The 22,898-nt window shown below is 39.7% G+C and overlaps 1 protein-coding gene across 1 annotated transcript in view; it reads left to right on the forward strand.

The window, feature by feature from the left end:
- Positions 1–17,904, forward strand: part of LOC109477563 (probable asparagine--tRNA ligase, mitochondrial) — a 26,619-nt gene extending 8,715 nt beyond the window's left edge. The window contains exons 11-14 of the mRNA XM_019778886.1: positions 2,302–2,433; positions 3,193–3,290; positions 16,139–16,165; positions 17,589–17,904. Coding sequence (XP_019634445.1) covers positions 2,302–2,433; positions 3,193–3,290; positions 16,139–16,165; positions 17,589–17,733 — 402 coding nt within the window. The 3' untranslated portion in view covers positions 17,734–17,904. The remainder of the gene's footprint in view (positions 1–2,301; positions 2,434–3,192; positions 3,291–16,138; positions 16,166–17,588) is intronic.
- Positions 17,905–22,898: the final 4,994 nt, after the last annotated feature.

Genomic DNA, 22,898 nt, shown 5'->3' on the forward strand with positions numbered 1-22,898 from the left:
ACCCCTTAAATCCCTCATTTATCGCAGGATGATGTCTTGATGATATCTATAAGACAGTAATTTAATTGTGAATCCCAGTAAGTCCTACAGTGATTGAAACGATGCTCTGCTGTGACCTAGCTTAATCCAATATTCCAACCCTATTAAAAGATATGCACGGCATGCAATCTGCTTAGGGGGGATGGTCACAAATTCAGAATAGATTTTGTTTAGACTGTTGAAGTTACATCAATATTTTAAGAAATCTTTCTCAGCAAGGATGCAGGGAAGAAATGCTTTCATCACCATGGTAACTAGTGCTGTAGCAGACACCCTGTGGTGTTGGGTTATGTAGCAAGTTGGAGGGGCTAAGATACTATATATATAAGTTATATATATGAATGCATTTGAGTGAGGAAGAATATATAGAGCATGTGCATATATAATGTAGTTTGTTAGGCTAGACCGTGTGAAGTTAAACATTATGCCTTTGTTTTGCAAATATTGCCTTTCACTTTATTTGCAGTTTTTTTGGCAGATCCTGTTCTTTCTTTGAGAGTAGATGAAGTAAAAACAACCCAAAGATACGTTTGCATATCTCTCTATTTGCCACAATATAAGTGATATTCCCCCAGGCCTTGCTTTAATTATGTCAGGCTCAAACAAAGACTCTTCTTATTCTCCTGTTCAAAGACTGAGACTGAGAGAAGGAGACAGACTGACTAGACATGCATACAGGTACATGTAGGGGTTGTACTATAAATTCATTAGTATTTTCATTGGGACTTGGACGTATGGTAAAAGAAGAAAGGAGTATTGTGTTTGGTGTTGAAACAATTCTGTTGTACAATACATGACATAGTATAATGGAAGTGCTGTGTCATTAATATGCAGTGAAGATTCACGTCTTATTTGAAAGGACATCCCTAACCAATGCTAGGTACTCATTTCACTTCAGTCGAGTGAAGAAATAGGTGTAAAGTGCCTTTCCCAAGGACACAACACTGGGGCCTAACAGGGAATCGAACCCTGAACCTTCAGATTCAAGAACCCTAACCACAAAACCACCTCACCACCACTGTAGTGGCATCCTTGACAACAAGAGATAGATACTTGGCAGGAGAAGTTTTGAGCTGACAACAGTCTTTGATTAACAGCCTCCTCCAACCCTCAGACATATTTATGATTGAGCGGCTTCTCTACCGGCACCAACCTGAGATAGACACCGTGAATTCCTCTCCCCACATGTCCCCGATGACACCAATCATTTCTGAGAATCTCTCTGCTATCTCATTACTGTTGACCTTGTCTCATCTCCAGCACATACAGGAGATTAGACTGGCTCACTGGAGCGAGAATTCATTACGTGAGAAGGGAATGGTGAGGGAGCTTTGGGGAAGCTTTATTCATTGAATCTTTTCAAGTTTCAAGGTTATTTATGACGGCGCTGTTTTAAACCTCTGCCAGTTGAGCGCTGCCTCAGATTAATCACTGCCAAAGTGATGCGTTGTTGAGCTGCAGTAGGTAGAATTTGAGCTGCTTGCTACAAATGATGAGACACTTGTTGCTGATCAGTATAGTGTGGCAATTTGCACCCAGGGGAGCGGAGAAAATCGGTCACCTTGCACAGGTGGTCACATTGAAGAGGGTTGCCTCACAACATGACTCAGACATAAATGGTTTCTAAGTCGACATGTTTTAATGTCAAATGCTGTAAGCATCTTCAGTTCTGTGGTGAATGCATGTGGGGAGGGTGGCACTGTTGGACAATTTACTTTAAACAAAAAACATTGTCCAGCAGTCGAGGCAAACTGGCTGGTTTCTCCGCAATTTCTCATTAGTTATCATCAATAATCAATAATCATCATGATCAAAAATGACGTGGTCACCATGGGCAGGTATCAGGCCTTGAGCGGTTGGCCAGGTGGTCACCTTGGTGAAGGTTGCTTAATGCTTGCATCAATGGGCAAAATTTTCAGGACTGAGAAAAAGTGGTCACCTTGACCAGGTGGCCAGCTTGAAGAAGTGGTCACCTTAATTGACAGGTTTGACTGTAATTGGTTATGGCCGGGGTCAGGCAGCCGGGGAAGGTTAAAGCCAAGGACATTTTACAAGTTTGTTTCTGATAAACAATTGCTTTCATTTTATTCCAACAACCTGTTTACCAGTTACATTTAGTACACTGTATTGTAATGGTCTTTCAACCACTCATTTCTGCTACATGTAGTACTCATACCAATAAATGCACAATGACACAGCATTAAACCACAGCAAAAGTTTCACAATTTACAGTAGAGCATAATCGTGGTTCTCACTTTCCAGTGGGGTCGTGACCTGCAGAAAGAACACGAGCGCCACCTAGTGAGGCACTGTGGAGGTGTACCTGTGTTTGTGACAGATTTCCCCAGGGATCTCAAGCCCTTCTATGCTAGAGACAACGATGATGATAAAACTGTAGGTGCTACTTTTTTTTTAGGTCAAGAGTTTACAACAAAATTATTCATGCACCTGATATGTTTTCAATGCCTTTTGTTGTGTGAAAAGTTGTTTTGTTCTTTAACTACTCAGGTTCAAGGTAGAAACACTGATAGATACACTGTATGACTACCAAAAAGTATTTGTGAAATTACATGGTTCAGGGGTACTTGATTCAATTAATTGCCAGGCATTTTGATGTTGATTGACAATTGCTGAGTCTGGTATTGATAATTAGCTGAGTCACCAAGAATAGATTTTTAGGTCAATGTAAGAAATTAGGTTTCTCAGTCCCAGGAGCTCCATTATAATTGCATACTTAATGCTTTCCTAGAAGCCTGTTCCCAAAAGCAAATTGGACTCACTAGCATACACTTAGAAATGGGGACACCTAGTGCTGCGTACCAGTTCGCTTGGCCAGTTCTGGACTTGTTTAAAAATGTTTAAAATGTTTAGGTTCAAGTAAAAAAAACTCTGTCAATAATCAATTTTAGACTTATTACAAAAAAAAAACCATGTCACATACTTCTTTTCTTTCCAAACTACCTAAAACCTTCCATAGATTGAAAAATCTGTGCTGCAAAATGATGATGATTATATAAACTATAATTATAAACTACTCATTTCCCAATGTTAAAAGCATCCAAGCTCTTTTTTCGTAAAAGAAGGTTTAAAGATGAACCTCCTTGGTTTAAACAAAAGAATTGAGTGGATGTTATTGGCGTTGTAATTTTACAGGTTGCAGCATTTGACCTTTTGGTACCTGAGGTTGGGGAGCTGTTTGGAGGCAGTCTGAGAGAAGAACGACTGGAAACATTACAGGACAGACTAGACAGGTAGGGAAACTTACATCCAAATTGACGAAACTTTAACCCTTCAGCCAAGTCTTTGCTGTAGGTCTGGTCTGACATCACCATTGGGTTGTGCAGTAAAGGTCCCAGAATGGGAACAAAGTCTATATAATTTAATATCTTTAAAAATGCTTTTTCTTGAAAACTTTGGTCAGTTTGGATACTTTGGGGCAAGAAGAAACGGGTAGGGTCTAAACTTTCCTACTTTGGTCAAGGTTTAAAGTTAAAACTAAGATCCAATACAAAGAAGTTCTCTCACCTAGAGCTTTCAACCAGTCACTCTGGTCTTCCTCAGTAGACTGACCCAGTGAGTGAGGCTTGTTTGTTCATTTCACCAGTTTAGTGATTGTAATGACAGATCTGAGTGAGTGATTAGGTCATGCCTGGCCAGATCGGATGATATACATGGGAATTTGAGGTCAAAAGTAGGGTTTGTTTAACTGTTGTCAGCTGTTCTCAAAGTTTAAGCTGGTCAACACTCTTTGAAGGACTGTTTTGCTTTGAGGGGAGAGGCTAGTGCAGAAGAAGTTTTAAGGTCAAAATGTGGGAAAGCACTTTTGTCATGTTTGTGAGGTCATGTTTCAGTGTGTTTAACTAATAGTATAGCCTTCAATGCCAAATGCATTATAAAGATATCTGCCCCATATCCTTAACACCTGTCAGAATATTTCTCTCTGTCATCAGGGGTTCATATTGGGCTTATTCCCAGAGAGCTCAGGATTCTTTATCACTATGAAAATCAGTCCAATAGGGCTCAGAAGTCTCTCTTACTGTGGAAACAGACAGTCTTCAGTCTGACTATGATAGTATGTTAGCATGATATAACATTATAAATCAACAGGATTAAGATGTTCCCATTTCTCCTGACTCAGAGGTGTTGCATTGGTCATGAAGCTTCTTAGGGCCTGACCAGTGGACGGGCTGCTAGAACTTAGAAGCATTAAAATGTAATTCACGATTTTTTGCGGTACTTTTGTGTTCATGATTTTCCTGATCACTTCTGTACCGCAAACTTGTACTTAGCACGTATTTGCCAGCTTTTTTTTCTGCACCTGCTGCCACCGCAAACATTAGTTCCAGGAACATGTCCATTTTTCTCACACCGCGAACATTTGCGAACATAAAATGAATTACAGTATATGTAGTCAGGCTAAATCCTCTGGGATTAATTACTGTGGAGGTGTTGTAAAGTGGTGGTGAAAAATTAATGGCACCTGCCAGCACATCTAGTGCTAGACAGGCTCATGCAGATTTCAGCTAAGTGCCAACTGTCCCAATCCTTCCCAAGTCGCTTCAGATCTTGATACATTTGGCCAGTCTCCATATTCCTGCCTTGCCTGCTGTGCTTTTCTTCAGGTAGATCTTTAAGGCTTAGACAACACCAATTTAATTTCTACATTCTTGGACTTGCCCACTTCATTTTTTTTTATTTACTTGTAACATAAAGGTTTTGAATCAACTCCCAAATGCTCATATTGTGGCACAAACAGTTGACACCCCCATGAAACTCCTTCCTCTTCGCCCCCGCCGTTCTGCTTCGCCCCCGCCCCGTTCTGCTTCGCCCCCGCAAAAAATCTGCTTCGCCCCCGTCGTTCCTCTACGCCCCCGGCGCAATTCTGCTTTGCCCCCGTCCTTCTGCTTAGCCCCCAATGGCGGCACAGCTCACAGTCGACACGAAAATCGTCTGCAAAATAACAATAAAGGCTGTGCCGCCAAATTTAAAGTAGCCCATGCTCCGACAAACATTCTGGACCACCTTTCTGCCAAGTGGCGTTGCACAAATCCTTCCCATTCAAAAGTTTACCCCTACCTCACGGCCCGTCAGTGGTTCTTACGTACAGCCGTGAGTGAAATTTCCCGCCAGTACTTAGCTGTGCCGCCATTGGGGGCTAAGCAGAAGGACGGGGGCAAAGCAGAATTGCGCCGGGGGCGTAGAGGAACGACGGGGGCGAAGCAGATTTTTTGCGGGGGCGAAGCAGAACGGGGCGGGGGCGAAGCAGAACGGCGGGGGCGAAGAGGAAGGAGTTTCATGGGGGTGGTTGAAGAAAGTCCTTGTCTTCCTAGTTTTTACTGTAGCAGTTTTTCCATCTATCAATGCAGTGATTTGATTGAAAGTTCAAAATTCATTGTCTGTATCCAGGTATACATAGGGTATCAAAAACCAACTTAGTATGTTTAACGATACATGTACTACATTGTTTTAGTACTTTGTATTATGTACAATGTAGTATTTTGAGCTATCAAAGAATGCCTGTGCCTGCTTTTTTTCCACCTATTACCCACTTCATTGATTTCCTGCAGGAGTCTGAGAACCAACAAATCAAACGGTGTGTCCTAAAGCATAATATCAAAAGAGAAGTGGCTCAAATTAAAATGTATACTTTAAGATATGCGACATTGGGCTCTTTTCATCAATATGTCTGTTGACATTGTGAGCTTCAATGTTACACAACAGCCAGAACTGATACCTGAGGCCTATACAGTCAGCAGGGATCTTCTATGTCATCTAAAATGTAATCTCTGAGCAGGGATCTTCCCATGGCAAAATTGTAACTGCTGGGCAAGAATCTTCTTTAAGATCTTGGAGATTACTGTGAGATGTACAACTGTTAACATAGGGACACAGAAAGGTCACCCCTTGTCAGATTGACACAACAAGATCAAAGAACAAAAAAAGAAAACAACATTATAAACAGTCTCTTTTCTTTCTCTTGTTCATCCCTTGTTGTTGAGGATGACCAATGACCTTGGCTCATCACTGTCTGGGCTGATGGGTCCAGACATGGCTGATGATGAGGCCAATGGAGGCCAGGAAACCTCTCCCACACATTGAGCACCAGAGCACCAGTGGGTGTGCGTATTGCTAGTACTAGTTGTAGGCCTGGCCTTGCGGGCTGCACATTTAAAACTGTTACTGCATGCTTAAAACCGTTACTGCACGTTTAAAACTGTTACATCTTTAAAAAATTTTTCCTTTACTGTTATAAACAGTCATCTAAATATGAAATACCATATTGTCTTTAGTCAAGCCCAGTAAAGAACAAGAAACAGCCACTAAAAATCTAATTTATGCTCTTGGAATGAGTGCCACCCAGGGTTGTAAAACTAACTTTTCCCACCTATTGGGGAATGAACTTTGCATCAAACACTATATTGCAGCTTACTCATTATATTATACTTTAATCTTGCTATGCTGTGCAAGGCTTAGCTATTACATATTTCATGTGCCGGTAATATAGCCAGCCACTACTGAGAGGAATACAGATTCAGATATGGACCATCATGATAGCATTTTCATTGCTGGAGGAAATGGTACAGGAGAAGCAATGTGTGCCCTGTGATGGCCAGGTTCACCAGGTCTGACGCAAATGCTGAACTTGTTGGCATAAAACTCACCATTTATTGAAAATAAAACTCTCGTATCTCCTTCTCACAATTTTAAGCAGCTTCTTACTCAGTTTCGATTGCATATTAGACATTCATAGATCAACTTTCTCGATCTCCTGTTCAGTACCATGTACTTACTATATAGGCTGCTGATTTTCATTGCAGGAGTGGCCGTGATGTTTACCATATCCAGTGAGAATTTCTGCACTTGTTGACAGAAAGTGCACACGTACACGTACGGCAGTAACTATTGTGACCAGGGGTCCTCTCGGGCATGACTAATGCACCCACCGTTTTTCAAGCACCTCCCCGGCTTTTACAGCGAGTTACCGCGGCTAAGTGCCTCAAATCAACTCAAGACATGGACGGAATTCTTCCTGGCCACTCACTCACCCCTAAACGACCTTGAGTCGACCTCTGCAACAGTTTCCACTTGATTTGGACTGGACTGCCCGGGGAGGTCTTTCCACAAAAGCCGTGATTGTACTGCTGCCTCTGAACTGTATGGTCGTCTTTTGCTGCTGTGCATACTAACACAACACAGAGATAAACTTTTCCATACCTGCGTGAGCAGTAAAGTACCTACTCACTCATCTTCACTTGCTGCGGGGGGCATATATGGTGCTTTGCCAAGTTGTGTTGTAAAGTATCGATTATGTAGAAATAAAGTTCATAAGTTATCATAATGGCTCAGAAGTTGTATGTAAAACACTGTTTTAGGTTTTGTTTCCAAATATTTTCCAAATACATTTTCATATTCCAATCCCTACCAAACACACACATGATGACCATTATTAATATTAGTATAGGTTTCACAATTGTGGAAGCCCTTACTTAACCAGTTTGTCGAAGATCTAGACCAACCAATACAATAGCATGATGATAACTAAGCACAGCAAGACCCCCAAAACCACTAGACATAAATCGCTGAACGACCCTACAGCAACCAAAATTGGATTTGTGTTCCCCTTGATTTCATAACAGGTATATGAATTTATGATGCAAGATCTGTAATAACTGTGATTCAAAAGACAACAAAACAACACAAAAGTTAAAAAATTTGTTTTTTTTCTATGAAATTCATTGAGTGATCTGTCGAGCCATTTGCCAAATTGCCAGTCAGCAGTTTCTCAGTGACTGCAGCCTCTAGTGCCAAGATGATGTAAGCTTACGAAACACTGCCAAAATAATCTTTCCCGACTGTAGACCTTCTTTGATACTTGTGATGCACTGCAGGGCTTACTCACCAATACTGAGAGTTGACAGGACATTCCTTTTCTAAAATCCTCATATCTGTCTGTCCCTTCTCCACCATTTATTTTGACATGGTCTACCACACACACACAGAACTGCTACCACTGGGAGAATGCTAAACAGGCAGGACTGTCTCTCCAGCTAACAGCCCTTCAACAGTGTTCTAGCCAGCCTGGAATTTTTCTTTCCACTACCTCAATTTTGTTTGACATAACATCATGTTGAGTTACAAAGGTGTGACAATTCTAGTTGCACCTTTGCCTGTGGGGGCATGCTCCCGTGGGAAAATGTTGAAATCTTCACCCCCTGAAATGCTATTTCCTGCATTTTGAGGGGCAAATTTTGCTGGTAGACTAAGCTTTCCATATCTTTACACACCAATTTTTGTCCATCAAAAATGACAAATTGTGCAATATTTTTCTGTGTCAGCACGAGCTGCAAAATTCTGTCAAAGGATGGAAAACGGACACTAGGTAGAACACTGACTTTAAGCATGCTGTGTTGATGACATAATCTGCTGACAATCAGTGTCTGGAATGATTTGTTATAGGTTTAAATGATGTGCTTAAAGTGACAACTATGGGTGCCACAATGTTCCATCAACATCCTGTCAGTGTAACCTCTAGCAGGCTTCAGAGGCAGCTGGAAAGAGTAGAAATTACCCAAATGGACAGGTCAATGCCAGGGGAGTTAGTCTACCAACTTGAAGGAGAATATTTGTAATAAAATTAGATGCATAGAAAAAAGTTTAACTGCACAGCACAGAACAAAGATTGTGAGCAAAATCTAGTTACAACAATTACTCAAGTTACTGCGATACAACAAATGTTTTTAGTTTTTCTGACATTAAAATGTCAGGAATATACTTTCTACTATTATAAGACTAGTGTAAAATTTTAGTACCTTTGCATACATAATCCAGTTGTTAGAAAGAAACCCAATGAAAAGTACACTTACTTTTCCTAGTACTTGGAACCATGCAATTTAACCAAGTATCATATTCCTGTCTGGTGACTTTGAAGATTTTTATGGCTTTAATATCTTTATATGATTATTAGTTCCTTATCTTTGTTGGGTTTAGGGGTCAAAATTTGGCTGCTTGAATTTTTTTTTCAATCAATACACGGTATACAAATTTGACATGTTCATTTTTTGTTGCAATGAGATTTAGAAAATTGTCAAAAACCAATACATATGTCTGTTGTAATAAATATAATGAAATATTACCAGGAAATGATTTGCCTTCAGCAAAAACATTCTTGGTTTTCATCAGCGTGCTAGCAGAATTAAACGTTACGCAAAGACTCCAAATAGTGACGGTCCGGGATTTATCTTGAAAAATGGCAATGGAAAGATAGCTTTATTTTTAGTGTCATTAGCTGAAAGGATTTCTGTAGGCCCGCACATGTACATAACCTGCAGGCAGGAGGAACAGTAACTAATGAGAGCCCCAGGGAGGAAAGTCCGTATCAGGGGGGGACAGTAGGAAATAGAGGAATGAACTGGAAAAACACTAATGGAAAACCAGTAGAAGTTAGAACGAGTACCCAAAGGGAGCCTCAAAAACGGACGGAGAAAGAAGGCAGAATGTAAGAAATGGAAATGAAAGATCTAATTGGAGATGGAAACCTGTGGTGGGATCTTCTGGTGTAATTGTTGGGTGTTTTGCTCAGAACCCATAGGTCCTGGGTTCACATCCACCAAACATTGCCCCAATGTTTTGGTCTTGGGAAATGCAGTTTACACCATGTCTATTTTCCTCATTTCACTCAGGTGGAAATGAGTACCTAGCTTTGGTTAGGGCTGTCCTCTCGGATAGGACGTTTAATGGAGGTCTCATGTTTGGAGAGAGCCACACCCCATGCACATTAAAAAACAACACACATTTCAAAAATAGGGCTTGCCCCGGTGTCCAAATACTACTATTTGGAAGTTGGTAATTCACTACAAATTACTCTAATGGATGCCTGGCAAGGAATATTTATATACTGTAATTGTATATATAATGGAGATCCTAATAAAACAAACAAGCTACACGATGGTCAGATTTGGGCCCAAAAGTCCCAGTCCGCTACTATGGAGATCGAATCCCCCGAACCCGCGAATCTTGTTCGATATGACGTCATTCGAATAGAGCGGGCGTTCGATCTGGGGTTACCCGCGGTCATTTACAGTAAAGCCGCTACAACCGGCTACTTCAAGCCCTTTTTTACTTGGGAACCACGGAACAGGAAAAATCCACCTTTCCACAAATATGAACCGTTTTCAAAACATTACATCTATGCCGTGATTTTATTGTGGATATGTAACATGTAACGAAGCTACTACCGTCATCGTGGGTGACCTTGAAGGTCAGAATTCTTGTTGACGCTGTTATAAAATCCAGGTCCCCATATCCAAGTGTCATAGCACGCGTGCAAACATGGTATTTTAACCATTCCCAAAAATCGTTCAAATTACCTCATTGAGGTCTTGTTTGGAAGAGCAACGATTTCCGCAGATTTCTGTCTTAGGGATTTTTTAGATATGGCCGCGATTATGAATTATCGGTATTTAAAGTTAAAACACTGCGTTTTTAGCTCTTCTTTTGACTGTAAGTCGAGTTTTAGTTAAAAAATAAAAAAATCCTAAGACAGAAAGTTTAAATTTACTGTAATATTTCTAAAAATCCAAAAATCTAACCTTATTTTTAATTTTCGGGGCCTCTTAAAATCAGTTGTTTGGTTCTCGTGAACCCTTTTTGAAATCCGAAATTGATCTCATTTGGAAGCAAATGTACACAAAGTGGAGCAAAGGCAGTGCAAGAATAACATTTGAGGTAAACAAAATCACTTATTACATTTTATTTTGACGAGTATTTACTCTCCAATTACTTTTGTTTATTTTCAATTTTTACCCGTTGCCCCCGGGCCGGGCTGGGACTCCCGCGCGGCCACGTTCGAACGCGTTCTGTAACCCGATACCTCCCTAGTAATGCGACTTTTAGCCTAGCAACCGACCGCCGTGCTAACAAACAAAAACCTGCAGTGTCAGCTCCCAACCAGGCATTCCCCACTTCATTAACAGTCCACATACATGTAGTAAGTAGGAACAGCCCTCGTTTCCTTTTATAGATGGCCCAAGTGGTAACTGTCAGATCATTTTTACGTACTGCAAAATGACCCGGGCGGATCGTTGGTGGGCAGTTTGGTACAGGGATGATACAGACTAATAGCAGAGAACCATTACTCCTTCAGTGGGATCACAGATAATGGAGTATTACTTGTGGACTGTGCAACCAGATATCATGTATTAGGTGCCTCCTAAGCTTCTGTACGTACATGTAGACTTCTTACATGGCCAGACATTAACCTGAATGGTCATTATTGCATGCAACATGCATCTGCCATGATGCTTGCGGTTGATTGATTGTCGGTATTGCATGTTCTTGCCAAAAGGGTCTAAATGCAGTAGTTATCTTGGAACAGAGTCAAAAGGTAAAATCATTACTTCTAGTGTTGGTAGTAAACAAGGGGGAGACAGAGCATAGGCATATGATATTATTGCTACATACTGGGGGTACTAAATCTATTGTAGACAGCATAGTTAAATATGTAAAGCTACTTCCACTAAATCTATCACTTACAAAACAGTTAAACATAGAAAGCTATTAATAATATGATATTAAAGGCATAAACCTGACCAATGAGACACAAACGCCCCCAAAAATTCAATCACATAATCTTTATTCCAAGTTCGTGCAAGTTATGGTGTCACGTGATAAAGATAAAGATAAAAGAACAGACGATAAACCAGACAGTGAGTGAGTGAGTGTGATCAGAATATATCCTAAAATTGTCAACAGAAAACAGTTACTGGTAGGATCCTAAGCTGATATATGGAGTGGTTCCCAGAAAATAAAGGACTCATCTTGGGGCCTGTTTCTGCGATGTTCTAAATGTCCAAATCATGAAATAAGGCCACACCAATTTAATTTGTTGGTTCTCAGATTTTTTCAGAAAAAATATGAAGCGACAGGGCGAAAAAAAATAAAATAAAAACAGGTCTAGGCATCCTATTATAGGCTTAAATGCTACAAAATAAGCGATGAAGTCAACACAAAAGGCTGGGTTAAAATTTAAACATTGAATTTTGAACTTTTAATCAAACCACTGCAATGATAGATGGGAAAACTGTAACAACTATAGGAAGAAAAGGACTTTCCTCAACTGTTGGGGGGCAAAACATGAGCATTTTTCAGTTGATTCAGGACCAGAATCAATTTTTTTTTTTTGCAAATCAGAAAAAAACGAAGAGGCGAATCCGAGAACCAACAAATTAAATTGGTGTGGCCTAATGATGAAAATGTGCTTATTTATTTATTTATTGCTCTTAAAAACAGTTGGGTGGTACCTTCAGTCTCTGAAAGACTGATTTCCAAGGTAGCCCAACAGAACATACACATTGGACAACATGGAATACAATAAAATTAAACAAAATAAAACAGATTAATCAAATGATCAATCGTGGCAAATGACAATAAATAATATAAACAGAGGGTACAAATAAATCAATCATACAAACACAACGGAACAAACAAAACAAATAGTCAAAATCGTTAAGCATAGTCGTATTGTCAAATAATGACAGTCGGTTGTCCTTGAGGTCAGGGTCAGAGGTCATATGTTCTTAGCGCTACTTTAAAGGCATTTATTGTTGATGCCTGTTTAGTTACCGTGTTAAGCGAGTTATAGGCTGAAGCTGCTCTGTATTTAAATGTTCTCTGTCCAGTTCTGTTTGTGTATTTGGGTTTACGCAGTAGATTCGCTTGTCTTGTGTTGTACTGATGTGTTTGGTGGTTGTAGCTGAAACAGTGTAGTAGGTAATCAGGTGCAAGTCCATGTAGACACTTGTAGACCATTGTGCAGGTATGGTGGGTCCTCCTTTCCTCTAGTGGTCTCCAACCCAGTGTCTGGTGTAGTTCGCTTACACTCGAGCGCACTCATCATGCTAATGTGGGACAGTATGTGTCAACATCATATAGATTGCCTTATTCAGAATATTTCCACTTTAGAACCCTGAAAATGGTTTGGATGCCTTCAGGACAGGGCTGTTACACGCCACGGCTCAGCGATAAAGAAAAGTGCCCGAATGCTGACAGATTGTCTTCCTCTGGGGATGTGATATCCAGACAGGTATTGGAAGGGGAGATAATAACATCTTCTGACAGCCTCATTTTTCTGATAGTGGGCCCTCCTAGCATCTACTTGGAGATTCCTCAGGCCAACATTGATTTAAATTGTGTATCAGGGTAAAACACCCACCCTTTTGGCAACATCCCCTTTCCCTTGTGTTTACTGCCAAGTTAATGCTGAGCAATCAAAGATTGGCAAGTTGATCAAAGAATTTCAAAAAGAGAACAATTCTTTTAACATTTTGTTGTCTTCTAAATCGTACTTATTCTTCTTGTATCATATTCCAATTATGAACTTGTGAATCAATTTTGGACACTCTACAACTGCTGTCTTGAGGAAAAGGGGCTCTTTAAAAGCTGTGTGTTCTTCATCATGGCTTACAAATGGATGTTTATCAATAGAAAATGCCAGGAATTAAATCAGAGCCCTGGATATGACAAACAGGGTAAGTGGCAGCCATGTTAACAGTAACCAGACTTCAGCACCAAGGTCATGACCTTCATACTTCCTACATGTATTTCTTGAAATGTTCACAGTAGTTTTATATTTGTGGTGATCTCTCCACTGCGAATTCATGACGCTGCAAAGATGCTTTCAAAATATACTGTGTTAACAAAATTGTAGCAACTTGGAAGTAAGTCCCTGCAAAAATAAATGAATTTACAGTACTCATTCCACTCGGTGGTGGTCGGTAGACATCCAGTTGATTCCAATCTCTCTGATATTCCATACTCAAGGACAACTAATGCCTTCTGGTGTGTAAGGTTACAGATGGGGGCCATTAGTGCTACAGCTAGCACGTCATCAGAACATACTGCACCTGCACAAAACCTGTAATGTATTGTGCATAGCACTCATCTCATTTTGAGGTTGTTTGGCATACTTAAGGATTCCGTCTGTAGTTTTCAAATGCTGTGTTCCAACAAAAACGGTAAAAATCTGGGTTTCGTGCAGGCGCAGTACATTCTGCCAACATACAAATATACATGTACTGCTACAACTTAACTTCAAAGTCCCAATTGTCCATGAAAGCTATGGAATTTTTCATTGATTTCTTATTTTAGCAATTGTTAGGTCAAGTGTGAACTTTTGTACCTTTGCACAGCGGCTAAAGACACCATGTTTAACACATTTATTCTGAAACCACTTAGAAGTTACCTTGAGGGCCATTAGTGCTACAACCAAGCTTCAGAGTCCCAAATTTCCATGAAAGCTATGGCATGTTTATTGATTGTTTCCTTATTTTACCATTTGTTTAAATGTTTGAGTGTGAACCTTTGAACCTATGCCCAAAGACTCCACATTCTAACATTGCATATTTTGAAGCAACACAGAAACCACTCAAGAAGGAGTCAGTGACCTAGGTGGCCATAAGTGTTACAACTAAGCTTCAAATCTCAAATGTCCTTGAAAGCTATGGCATTGTTTATTGACTCTTTCCTTATTCTAGCATCTGTTCAATTGTTTAGGTGTGAGCTCTGGTACCTAAGCCCAGCAACTAAGCTCTGTCCTGCCACTTGCTACATAATGTAATCCCCATGGTGTGTGCTATACCACCAGTTACCATGCTGACAAGCATCTGGTCCATGGCATTCACCTTATTTGCTTCCGTGTAAAGGTAAATATAATGAACAAGCCCTATACTATCATAATAGCACTTGTCAGTGTAAAGATCTCTTGGCCCAACTCCTTGTTATTGTTGCCAAATTTGGTCTTCATCATTGGCATGTTTATTTACATGTACAATATATATATCTGAGTGGAAAACGTCCATATTCTACATGTACATACAGTATTCTGAAACATGCAAAAACCACTCAGGAGTCAATGACCTTTGGGACGTACCATTAGCCCTACGACTATAAGCTTCCCAATGACCCACCAAAGACAGAGAGCTTTAAAAGCAGTGACTGAGGTCGGGTAACGTGAAACATGCTTTTAGCTAAAACTCAACCACAGGATAAAGTACAGAGATTACTTCCGGACATCTCAAGTGACATTCATCATAGTCTCTTCTCCAGTGTCACTGGTGCTTTTAGTTCTTCTGCACACCTGCTACTGTGATCCCTTCTAGCCCCATTCCTTTCACGTCATGTATTAACGTTAAGATAGATCGGAAATGTGACACAGGAAATTGATTTATTGCCCAGCTGGTCCAATAGAACTCCTGGTGTGCTACTCTGCCTCAAGCTAAAGATGCAGTTACAAAATGTATATCTGTGGAAATCTATGGATGTGGATGAATAACAAGGTATATAATGTATGTCTTTCTATGACTCACCACCTATATGAAGTGTGAAAGAAATAATGGCAATGGTTTATGAACAGTTTTTAGCATGATCCATACTAATACCATATCCAAATCCTGAGTGGTGCAGGTAAAATTTGGTAATATTTAATGTTTATGGAACTCCCTCACAAACACATGTTTTCCTTCTAAATACAATCCTCAAGCTTTCAAAACAAACATTGAGGAGTCTTTTGCACAGTCATACGTCTGTCATATCACCAAGCTCATTGCCTAGAATGGTCATTTAGCTTTGCATGATTGAGCAACACTGTCAAGAAAAATGTTGCCTGCACCTGTGGAGGTATGCAGAAAAGATGATTTCAAGCCCTGCTTATTGAATGGATGTCTATAGAAAATGCCAGGAAGTTAGTCAAAGCTGTGGACTTGACAGACGTTGTAGGTGGCAGCCAGGTTGACAGCATAGCAAACTTCAGCACCAAGGTCATGACCTTCATATTCCACATACTGTAGATCGGGGGGAGGGGGGCGACATTATAACCAGATACCCTTGACCCAGTGTTGGTGTCACACTTCAGAGAAGCCATGTGGCAAGTCTTATTGGGTCAGTGAAGAAGACCAGAGTGACTGGTCGAAAGCTTTAGGTGAGAACAATCTCTTTTGTTGGTCAGTCTTTATTAAACAAACAAGTATACAAACAAAAACAGAACAGCCTACCCATGATGACTAGCACTTATAGCACTTATGTGATTTCTTTTTTCCTCCACCAGGCTAGGCTTGTCCAACAGCTACCAATGGTGAGAATTTTTTCATTCCATTGCTACACTGTGAAATACATTTGTAGATAACTATGAAGGTGGTAACTGCATAGGTGATACTTTTGTCGCGAGAACACAATCCCAACAATGGCTAATTGGCAGTACTTCAGTTAGAAGCTCTAAGGAACATGTCTGATAGGCATGAAAAAATAAGTAGGTGAGAGACATTACTGGTTGTGTAACTCCAATGTCCTATGTTCTACCAACCTGATGAAATCATTTCTGGAGAATAATCATGAGGATTCAAGTGATGATGTAACGGCAGTGAACCTTAATCCGACGCAACCTTAATCCGACACTTTTCAACACTCCTCTGTCTGTTAGGATCTAGCACTGATATGCAAAATCTTTTAATTGCTTTACAAACTCAATAAGGTACACAGCCTAAAAACTTGAAACAGTGAGCTAACGAAGTCAACATGTTGTGGAGACGAGGTCATGAAAATTTTCAGCCTGTTTTACACTGGTAGGCATGTCGTGGGAGGAAGCTTCCGGAAGGACAGTGGTCAAAACATCGACAATTTCTCCTTTACATCCTCATGCTATACATTCAACGTCACAGCGAATAAAAAAACAATTAATAAGGTGTGTGTTGCTGACAAAGCACTTGCCTAGAAGTGTCCTTCTTTTTAAGCACAGAGCGAGTTCGTTATGGTCATTCAGCGGCCTATCGAACACGACCGCCATTTTGAATCCGAAATGTACTTGTTGTTGTTGTTGAAGACGATACCACTAGTCTGTACGTGGATGTGGCAAATCATCGCAACGCTTGTATTATCGCCAAAATTAGTGACAAATACTTCAGAATAGTGCAGAATTAAGTTTTTTGACTGGTAACATTATTGTAAAATTCTTCAATTATTCCTTTCTTGGAACTAAAATGCCCCGCCGTAACTGATTCGAATGCGGTCCCCTTCTTTGTAAATTCAATAGTCCCAAGCCACGTGATTTGGTGTAGCGCTGCACCGCGGTGCACCGGCCTACCGACTTACTTTTGATGCCGTTGATAACTTGTATAAGTGTCTGTTGTTTGACAAAGGGATTGAGAAAAAAATGTTGTTGTGAATAGCAAAATTACAGGCAAACAGCTACACTGTTGCATGGCGTCGGATTAAGGTTTCGCTTAGAACAGAATACGCAGGGCACGGTGAAATCGGGAGCGATGTTGAAGACGCAATTTTCCCGCGATATCTCAATGGTTGGGAGAGTGACACACACGTAGGTATGGCGTTAAAAACAGGCTACAAGATGCACTAAATGATTAACGAAAATACCGAATGTCTGGTTGTGGATTCATCATTCAATCTTGCTTGTGCATAAAAGTGTCGGATTAAGGTTCACTGCCGTTATAATTCAGAATCAAGAACATAGTAAGGTTCATGACTCTTTTTGTCTGTCCCAGGTACCTGGACCTGAGAAGATACGGCTCTGTTCCACACGGAGGCTTTGGGATGGGTTTTGAGCGGTACCTGCAGTGCATTCTGGGAGTTCCCCACATCCGTGATGTCATCCCCTTCCCACGATTCCCACACTCCTGTAGAATGTGACACGTGCAATGTTTTTCTGCATTATTTCTTCCTTTTGAAGGTTTGGGTGTGAAGCCCTTACTTAACTTCAGAATACAGTTTTATACAGTTTTATTATTTTGTGTGTGGGAATGTTTCTGGACATCATAACTTGAGAAATTGTGGAAGGATCTCTATTGATGATATCTAGTATACAGTATGACAGACGTATACACAACAAAGGACTTGTTTCAATAAGGGCCCCTAACTGCTCTCTATGGTACTGCAACATTTAAAATTCCCCACAATTGTCCCTTGGATCAAGGCCTAAATCGAGCCAAAAACCATAATTCAAAAACAATTTTATCTTCAAGTTTCAAGTTTATTTATTTTACCAGGGCATACCTCAGATCCATTGATCTGTTTTTCAGGTGGTAAGAAACTAACCAACAGAAGGTTGTTGTTAAGAACATGTCAGTTTGGAGGTAATAATGAAATAAAAAGTGATTGATGATGGTTGATATCTCCATTTAATGAGATAAAGCAGTGATTAATTCCTCAATAATACCTGGTGTCTGTGTGCCAATTAGAGATCACTGTATCACACAACAGCTTTCACAGCATGCTGCAGCAGTCATAGTCTTCACCTTACAGGGGGTAATAATTAACGTATGTCAACCCACACATACGGAATGAAAGGGTTATTCCACATAACAGTCTTGTGTTGGGGAGATTCTCCATGTATTATCTATGACAGGAAATGCTGGGTTCAAAATGCACCTTTGTTACACTAGAAAAGTAACATATGTAAAGCAAATGCATAATGTTTACTTTTACATGGGGATGGCCTAGCCTAACCAACTACTGCTCTGTTTATTCTTTCTTACTCAAACACATTCATACTTATGGTGACAAACACCTCCATCTCTGTCCTACCGCTTGCTACATAATGTAATCCAACATCACAGTGTCTGCTATAGCATTAATTTAGTTATCATTTTCACAGGCATCTGCTGCATGTCATTGACCTTATTTGCTTCGGAAGATGAACACAATGAACAAGCCCTGTAGCTTCTGTCAGCATAATCACCTCTTGGCCCAACTCCTTGTTATTGTCACCAAATTTGGTCTTCATTTGGTCTACAGCACATTCTTGACATTTAAATCTTAATTGTATTAGGCCACACCAATTCAATTTGTTGGTTCTCAGATTTTTTTTTCAGAGCAAATATGAAGAGGCAGGTGAAAAAAATAAAAGTGAAAACAGGTCTAGGCATCCTATTATAGCCCCAAATGCTATGAAAGGAGCCATGAATTCAACACAAAAGGCTGGGTTATTATTTAAACAATGAATTTTGAACTTTTAATCAAACTACTGCATTGATAGATGGAAAAACTGTAACAGGTAGGAAGAAAAGGATTTTCCTCAACTGTTGGGGGCAAAATATGGCCAAACAAACTATGGGTCAATTTATTCTTACTCAAACACATTCATTCACGTGGTGACCAGCCCCTCCAACTCTGTCTTGCCACTTGCTACATAATACTAGTACCACGAGGTGTCCACTATCTGGTTCATGTCATCGACCTTATTTACTTCTGTGAAGGTGAACATAATGAACAAGCCCTACACTATTATAACAGCTCCTGTCAGGGTATTGATCTCAAGTCCTTGTTATTGTCGGCAAAATTGGTCTGCATCACTGGCATGTTTACGTACATCTGAGTGGAAAACATCAGAGCTATTGCATCAGCCACCCACAAGAAGAGGTTGATGTAGGTTGATGAACTTATTTGGCATGAATAAATGACTATCCATCATGTAAACATTGCTACAGTGTAAAACGCTGGGGAAGCAAAATTTGAGGCAATTATTTTAGAAGTGTGGATAAGTTAAGACTTCAATCAATTAATCAATCAATCAATTTATTCAATCAAACAAAATTGTACAAATGCAGAAAATGCTGATGCACCCCTGAATTGTGTATTCGATTTTTATTATTATATCTTGCTTGAAGTCGACACCCTTAGGTACTCTTGGAAGCTGTTCTCTTCTTAATTTTGTCTTGTATATTTGAGGGCCCTTGGGCTTAATTGAAGGAAAACAGCCAATAAATGCTAAGATTCCCGAGGGTACGCAACTTATCAAGGTAATACATCAAACCTCAGGTGGGTGCACGAGTCTGGTAATTTTCTGCTCAAGCTAGCCCGCTGAGCTGCTGGAATATGTATTTCCAAGTCAAAGCATGAAGAAACATATAAAATTATACTGTTATTCAAGGTCAATCTTATGTTGTTTTGTACGTTTGTGTTCAGCTAATGAGACTTCTGTTGTCTTTTGTAGCAGTGTTTGTGGAAGGCAGTACAAATTCATCTTCTCAACCTTAGGCCTAGGAAAAAGTTGTTGTGTTTCCAGTTTCCCGACGGTCCCTAACAAAAACCCAGTGTGCAATATGTCTTGATATGTTTAATCTGGCATCTGAACCTCAGCATGTTATTTCACGCATTTCAGAAGGAAATTTTCATTGGGTAAACAAGAGAAAGTATATGTTAGCAAACTGAGGGGAAGTTCTGAATCAGATGCATTTCAGTTTTACATCCTTCAAACTTTATTTGTTGGATCCCTTTAGCCAAAATCTAAAAAAGAAAAGAAAAATTCAGGACTGTGGCTTGAAACACAGCAGTTTGTTTTCCTAGGCCTAACAGGTAGCAGATACCAAAGCTAACACATGCTTTGATCAGCACACAATAAGGACTTCATTCTCCCTACAGATGGTCTGTTTCATGTGATCTGTACTGCTTACAGGAGAGAGGGGGGGGGGCTATGCGCCTGAGTGTCTTGTTTACTTGCTAACAGTTTGCGCATTTTGCTTTACCCTCCACAAGGCCTTTCTAAGGGTTCTTGGATGATAGTAGAAGTCAGCAAAAATATGGTCTGACTGTCCAGGGGAGTGGGTCTTCCATTACAAATGTAATTTCAGTCCACCTCGTTAGAACTGCATGGGCAAATGAGCTCTAAGGTGACCAAACTCCCCTTGCCAATTATTCTAAATTTTCCTGTTTTTGAACCCACATCATTAGTTTGGGGAGATTAACTGTGCTTGGTGGAGAGTGTATTAGTGTCTAGTGACCGGAGCAATCTCAGAGTTGCCCTCTGGTCTCATGGCATGTATGAAAGAAAGTGGATCATTTATGCGATGATATTGAAATAATGAGACTACCATGGCATGGATTCTTGTGTGTTTGTACTGGTTTGAAATGACAGTTCACTAAACTACTAGAGGAATCTTGTTTTGCTTGTTCACTCTTAATAGAATGTATATCACTGCACCTGTGCATGAAATCTTTACTGACTCAACAAAGTACAGCAACTTTTGTAAGGTCTTTAACAACTACATATACAAGTGGATAGAAATGAACTTACATAACTATAAACAAGTGGATAGAAATGAACTTACATAACTATAAACAAGTGGATAGAAATGAACTTACATAACTATAAACAAGTGGATAGAAATGAACTTACATAACTATAAACAAGTGGATAGAAATGAACTTACATAACTATAAAAAAGTAGATACAAATGAACTTACATAACTATAAAAAAGTAGATACAAATGAACTTACATAACTATAAACAAGTGGATAGAAATGAACTTACATAACTATAAACAAGTGGATAGAAATGAACTTACATAACTATAAACAAGTGGATAGAAATGAACTTACATAACTATAAACAAGTGGATAGAAATGAACTTACATAACTATAAAAAAGTAGATACAAATGAACTTACATAACTATAAAAAAGTAGATACAAATGAACTTACATAACTATAAAAAAGTAGATACAAATGAACTTACATAACTATAAACAAGTGGATAGAAATGAACTTACATAACTATAAACAAGTGGATAGAAATGAACTTGCATAACTATAAAAAAGTAGATACAAATGAACTTACATAACTATAAACAAGTGGATGCAAATGAAAGGCATGTAGAAACAAGTTGATACACATGCAAAATGAACTTACAAATATGACAATTAATCGACATGTTGATTTTAACGTTCTAAACATGTGTTCTAAACAAGTCTAAACATTCTTACAGGTATGTATTTGGCCATTTGTATGAAGCATTTGGAGCTAACTGAGATTTTCAGGACAGATGCTGAATGTCTAACACAATTAGCAATTCAACCAATGAGAGAAGGGTAATAACGATTTGACCAATCAGAGAGTGGCTGCATTTTGTCAGATATTTGCATTCGCACGTTTTGATGGATTTGGGCGGGGCGATAAGATCGGTCTACTGCCTGCCTGTATTATATAAACGTCCCAGCATGCACAGTATTGTCTATGTCACATGTAATAAAATGGACGTTTATGATAAAGAAGAGACAATTTATCAACCCACAGCCATAATCTCTATAACATGTTCACTAGGCTTAATGGATGTTGAAACTCCTGTCAGCAATATTTCTTGAGGTGTTGTCAGGATTTTAAACCCGGCGAAGTGACGTTCCTTGGTTGTAGATAAGTCCAGCTTGTATGTCTTCATGTTCGCGCATTGTGCTGTGATGATATCTGCGCTATATAACATCCATTGACCTTTATCCGTCACATATATCAGCAATAGTGAAGTGTTGCCACTTTATAAAAAGATCAAACAGCATTCTTCCCCCGCTATATGTTGACACTATAGAGTACCTTTGCCCCTTTTGTTGAATGCGTTTTGCTGTCTCCTTGATGCCTCTGTAAGAAAATTATCGCACTATTAAGCGTCTCTCTGAGTCCCTGAATGCGTTTAGAGCATAATGTAACGAAATTGTCACCTTATTCATCCCTTTATACAATAAAATAAGGCAAAAAAATGTTTACTACAAACCTTTGTCGTCCGAAGTTCTAAGTCTAGACCCGCCCAAAGCCTTCTGGGTAAGAAACATGGCGGCGTTCCATTTGCGTCGGAAATAACGAAATGTAGTCGCAATAAGAGCACGTTTTTTATTGATAAATCACAGCACGCCAGCAGATTAAGGTTAGGAAAGGAAACTTTATTAAGCTTTCTTGTTCACCAGTATGTTAAACTGAAGGTACGAGCGATATTTGTCTGCTATTCCTGTAAACAAGGGCACGATGTCTCCCTCCCACGGCGTAGTTCGGCCGTCGTAATAAAGGCCAATAATTGTCTGACCTCGTCCT

Source organism: Branchiostoma belcheri, unplaced genomic scaffold, assembly GCF_001625305.1.
Source record: "Branchiostoma belcheri isolate BF01 breed outbred unplaced genomic scaffold, Haploidv18h27 scaffold40, whole genome shotgun sequence".
NCBI lineage: Eukaryota > Metazoa > Chordata > Leptocardii > Amphioxiformes > Branchiostomatidae > Branchiostoma > Branchiostoma belcheri.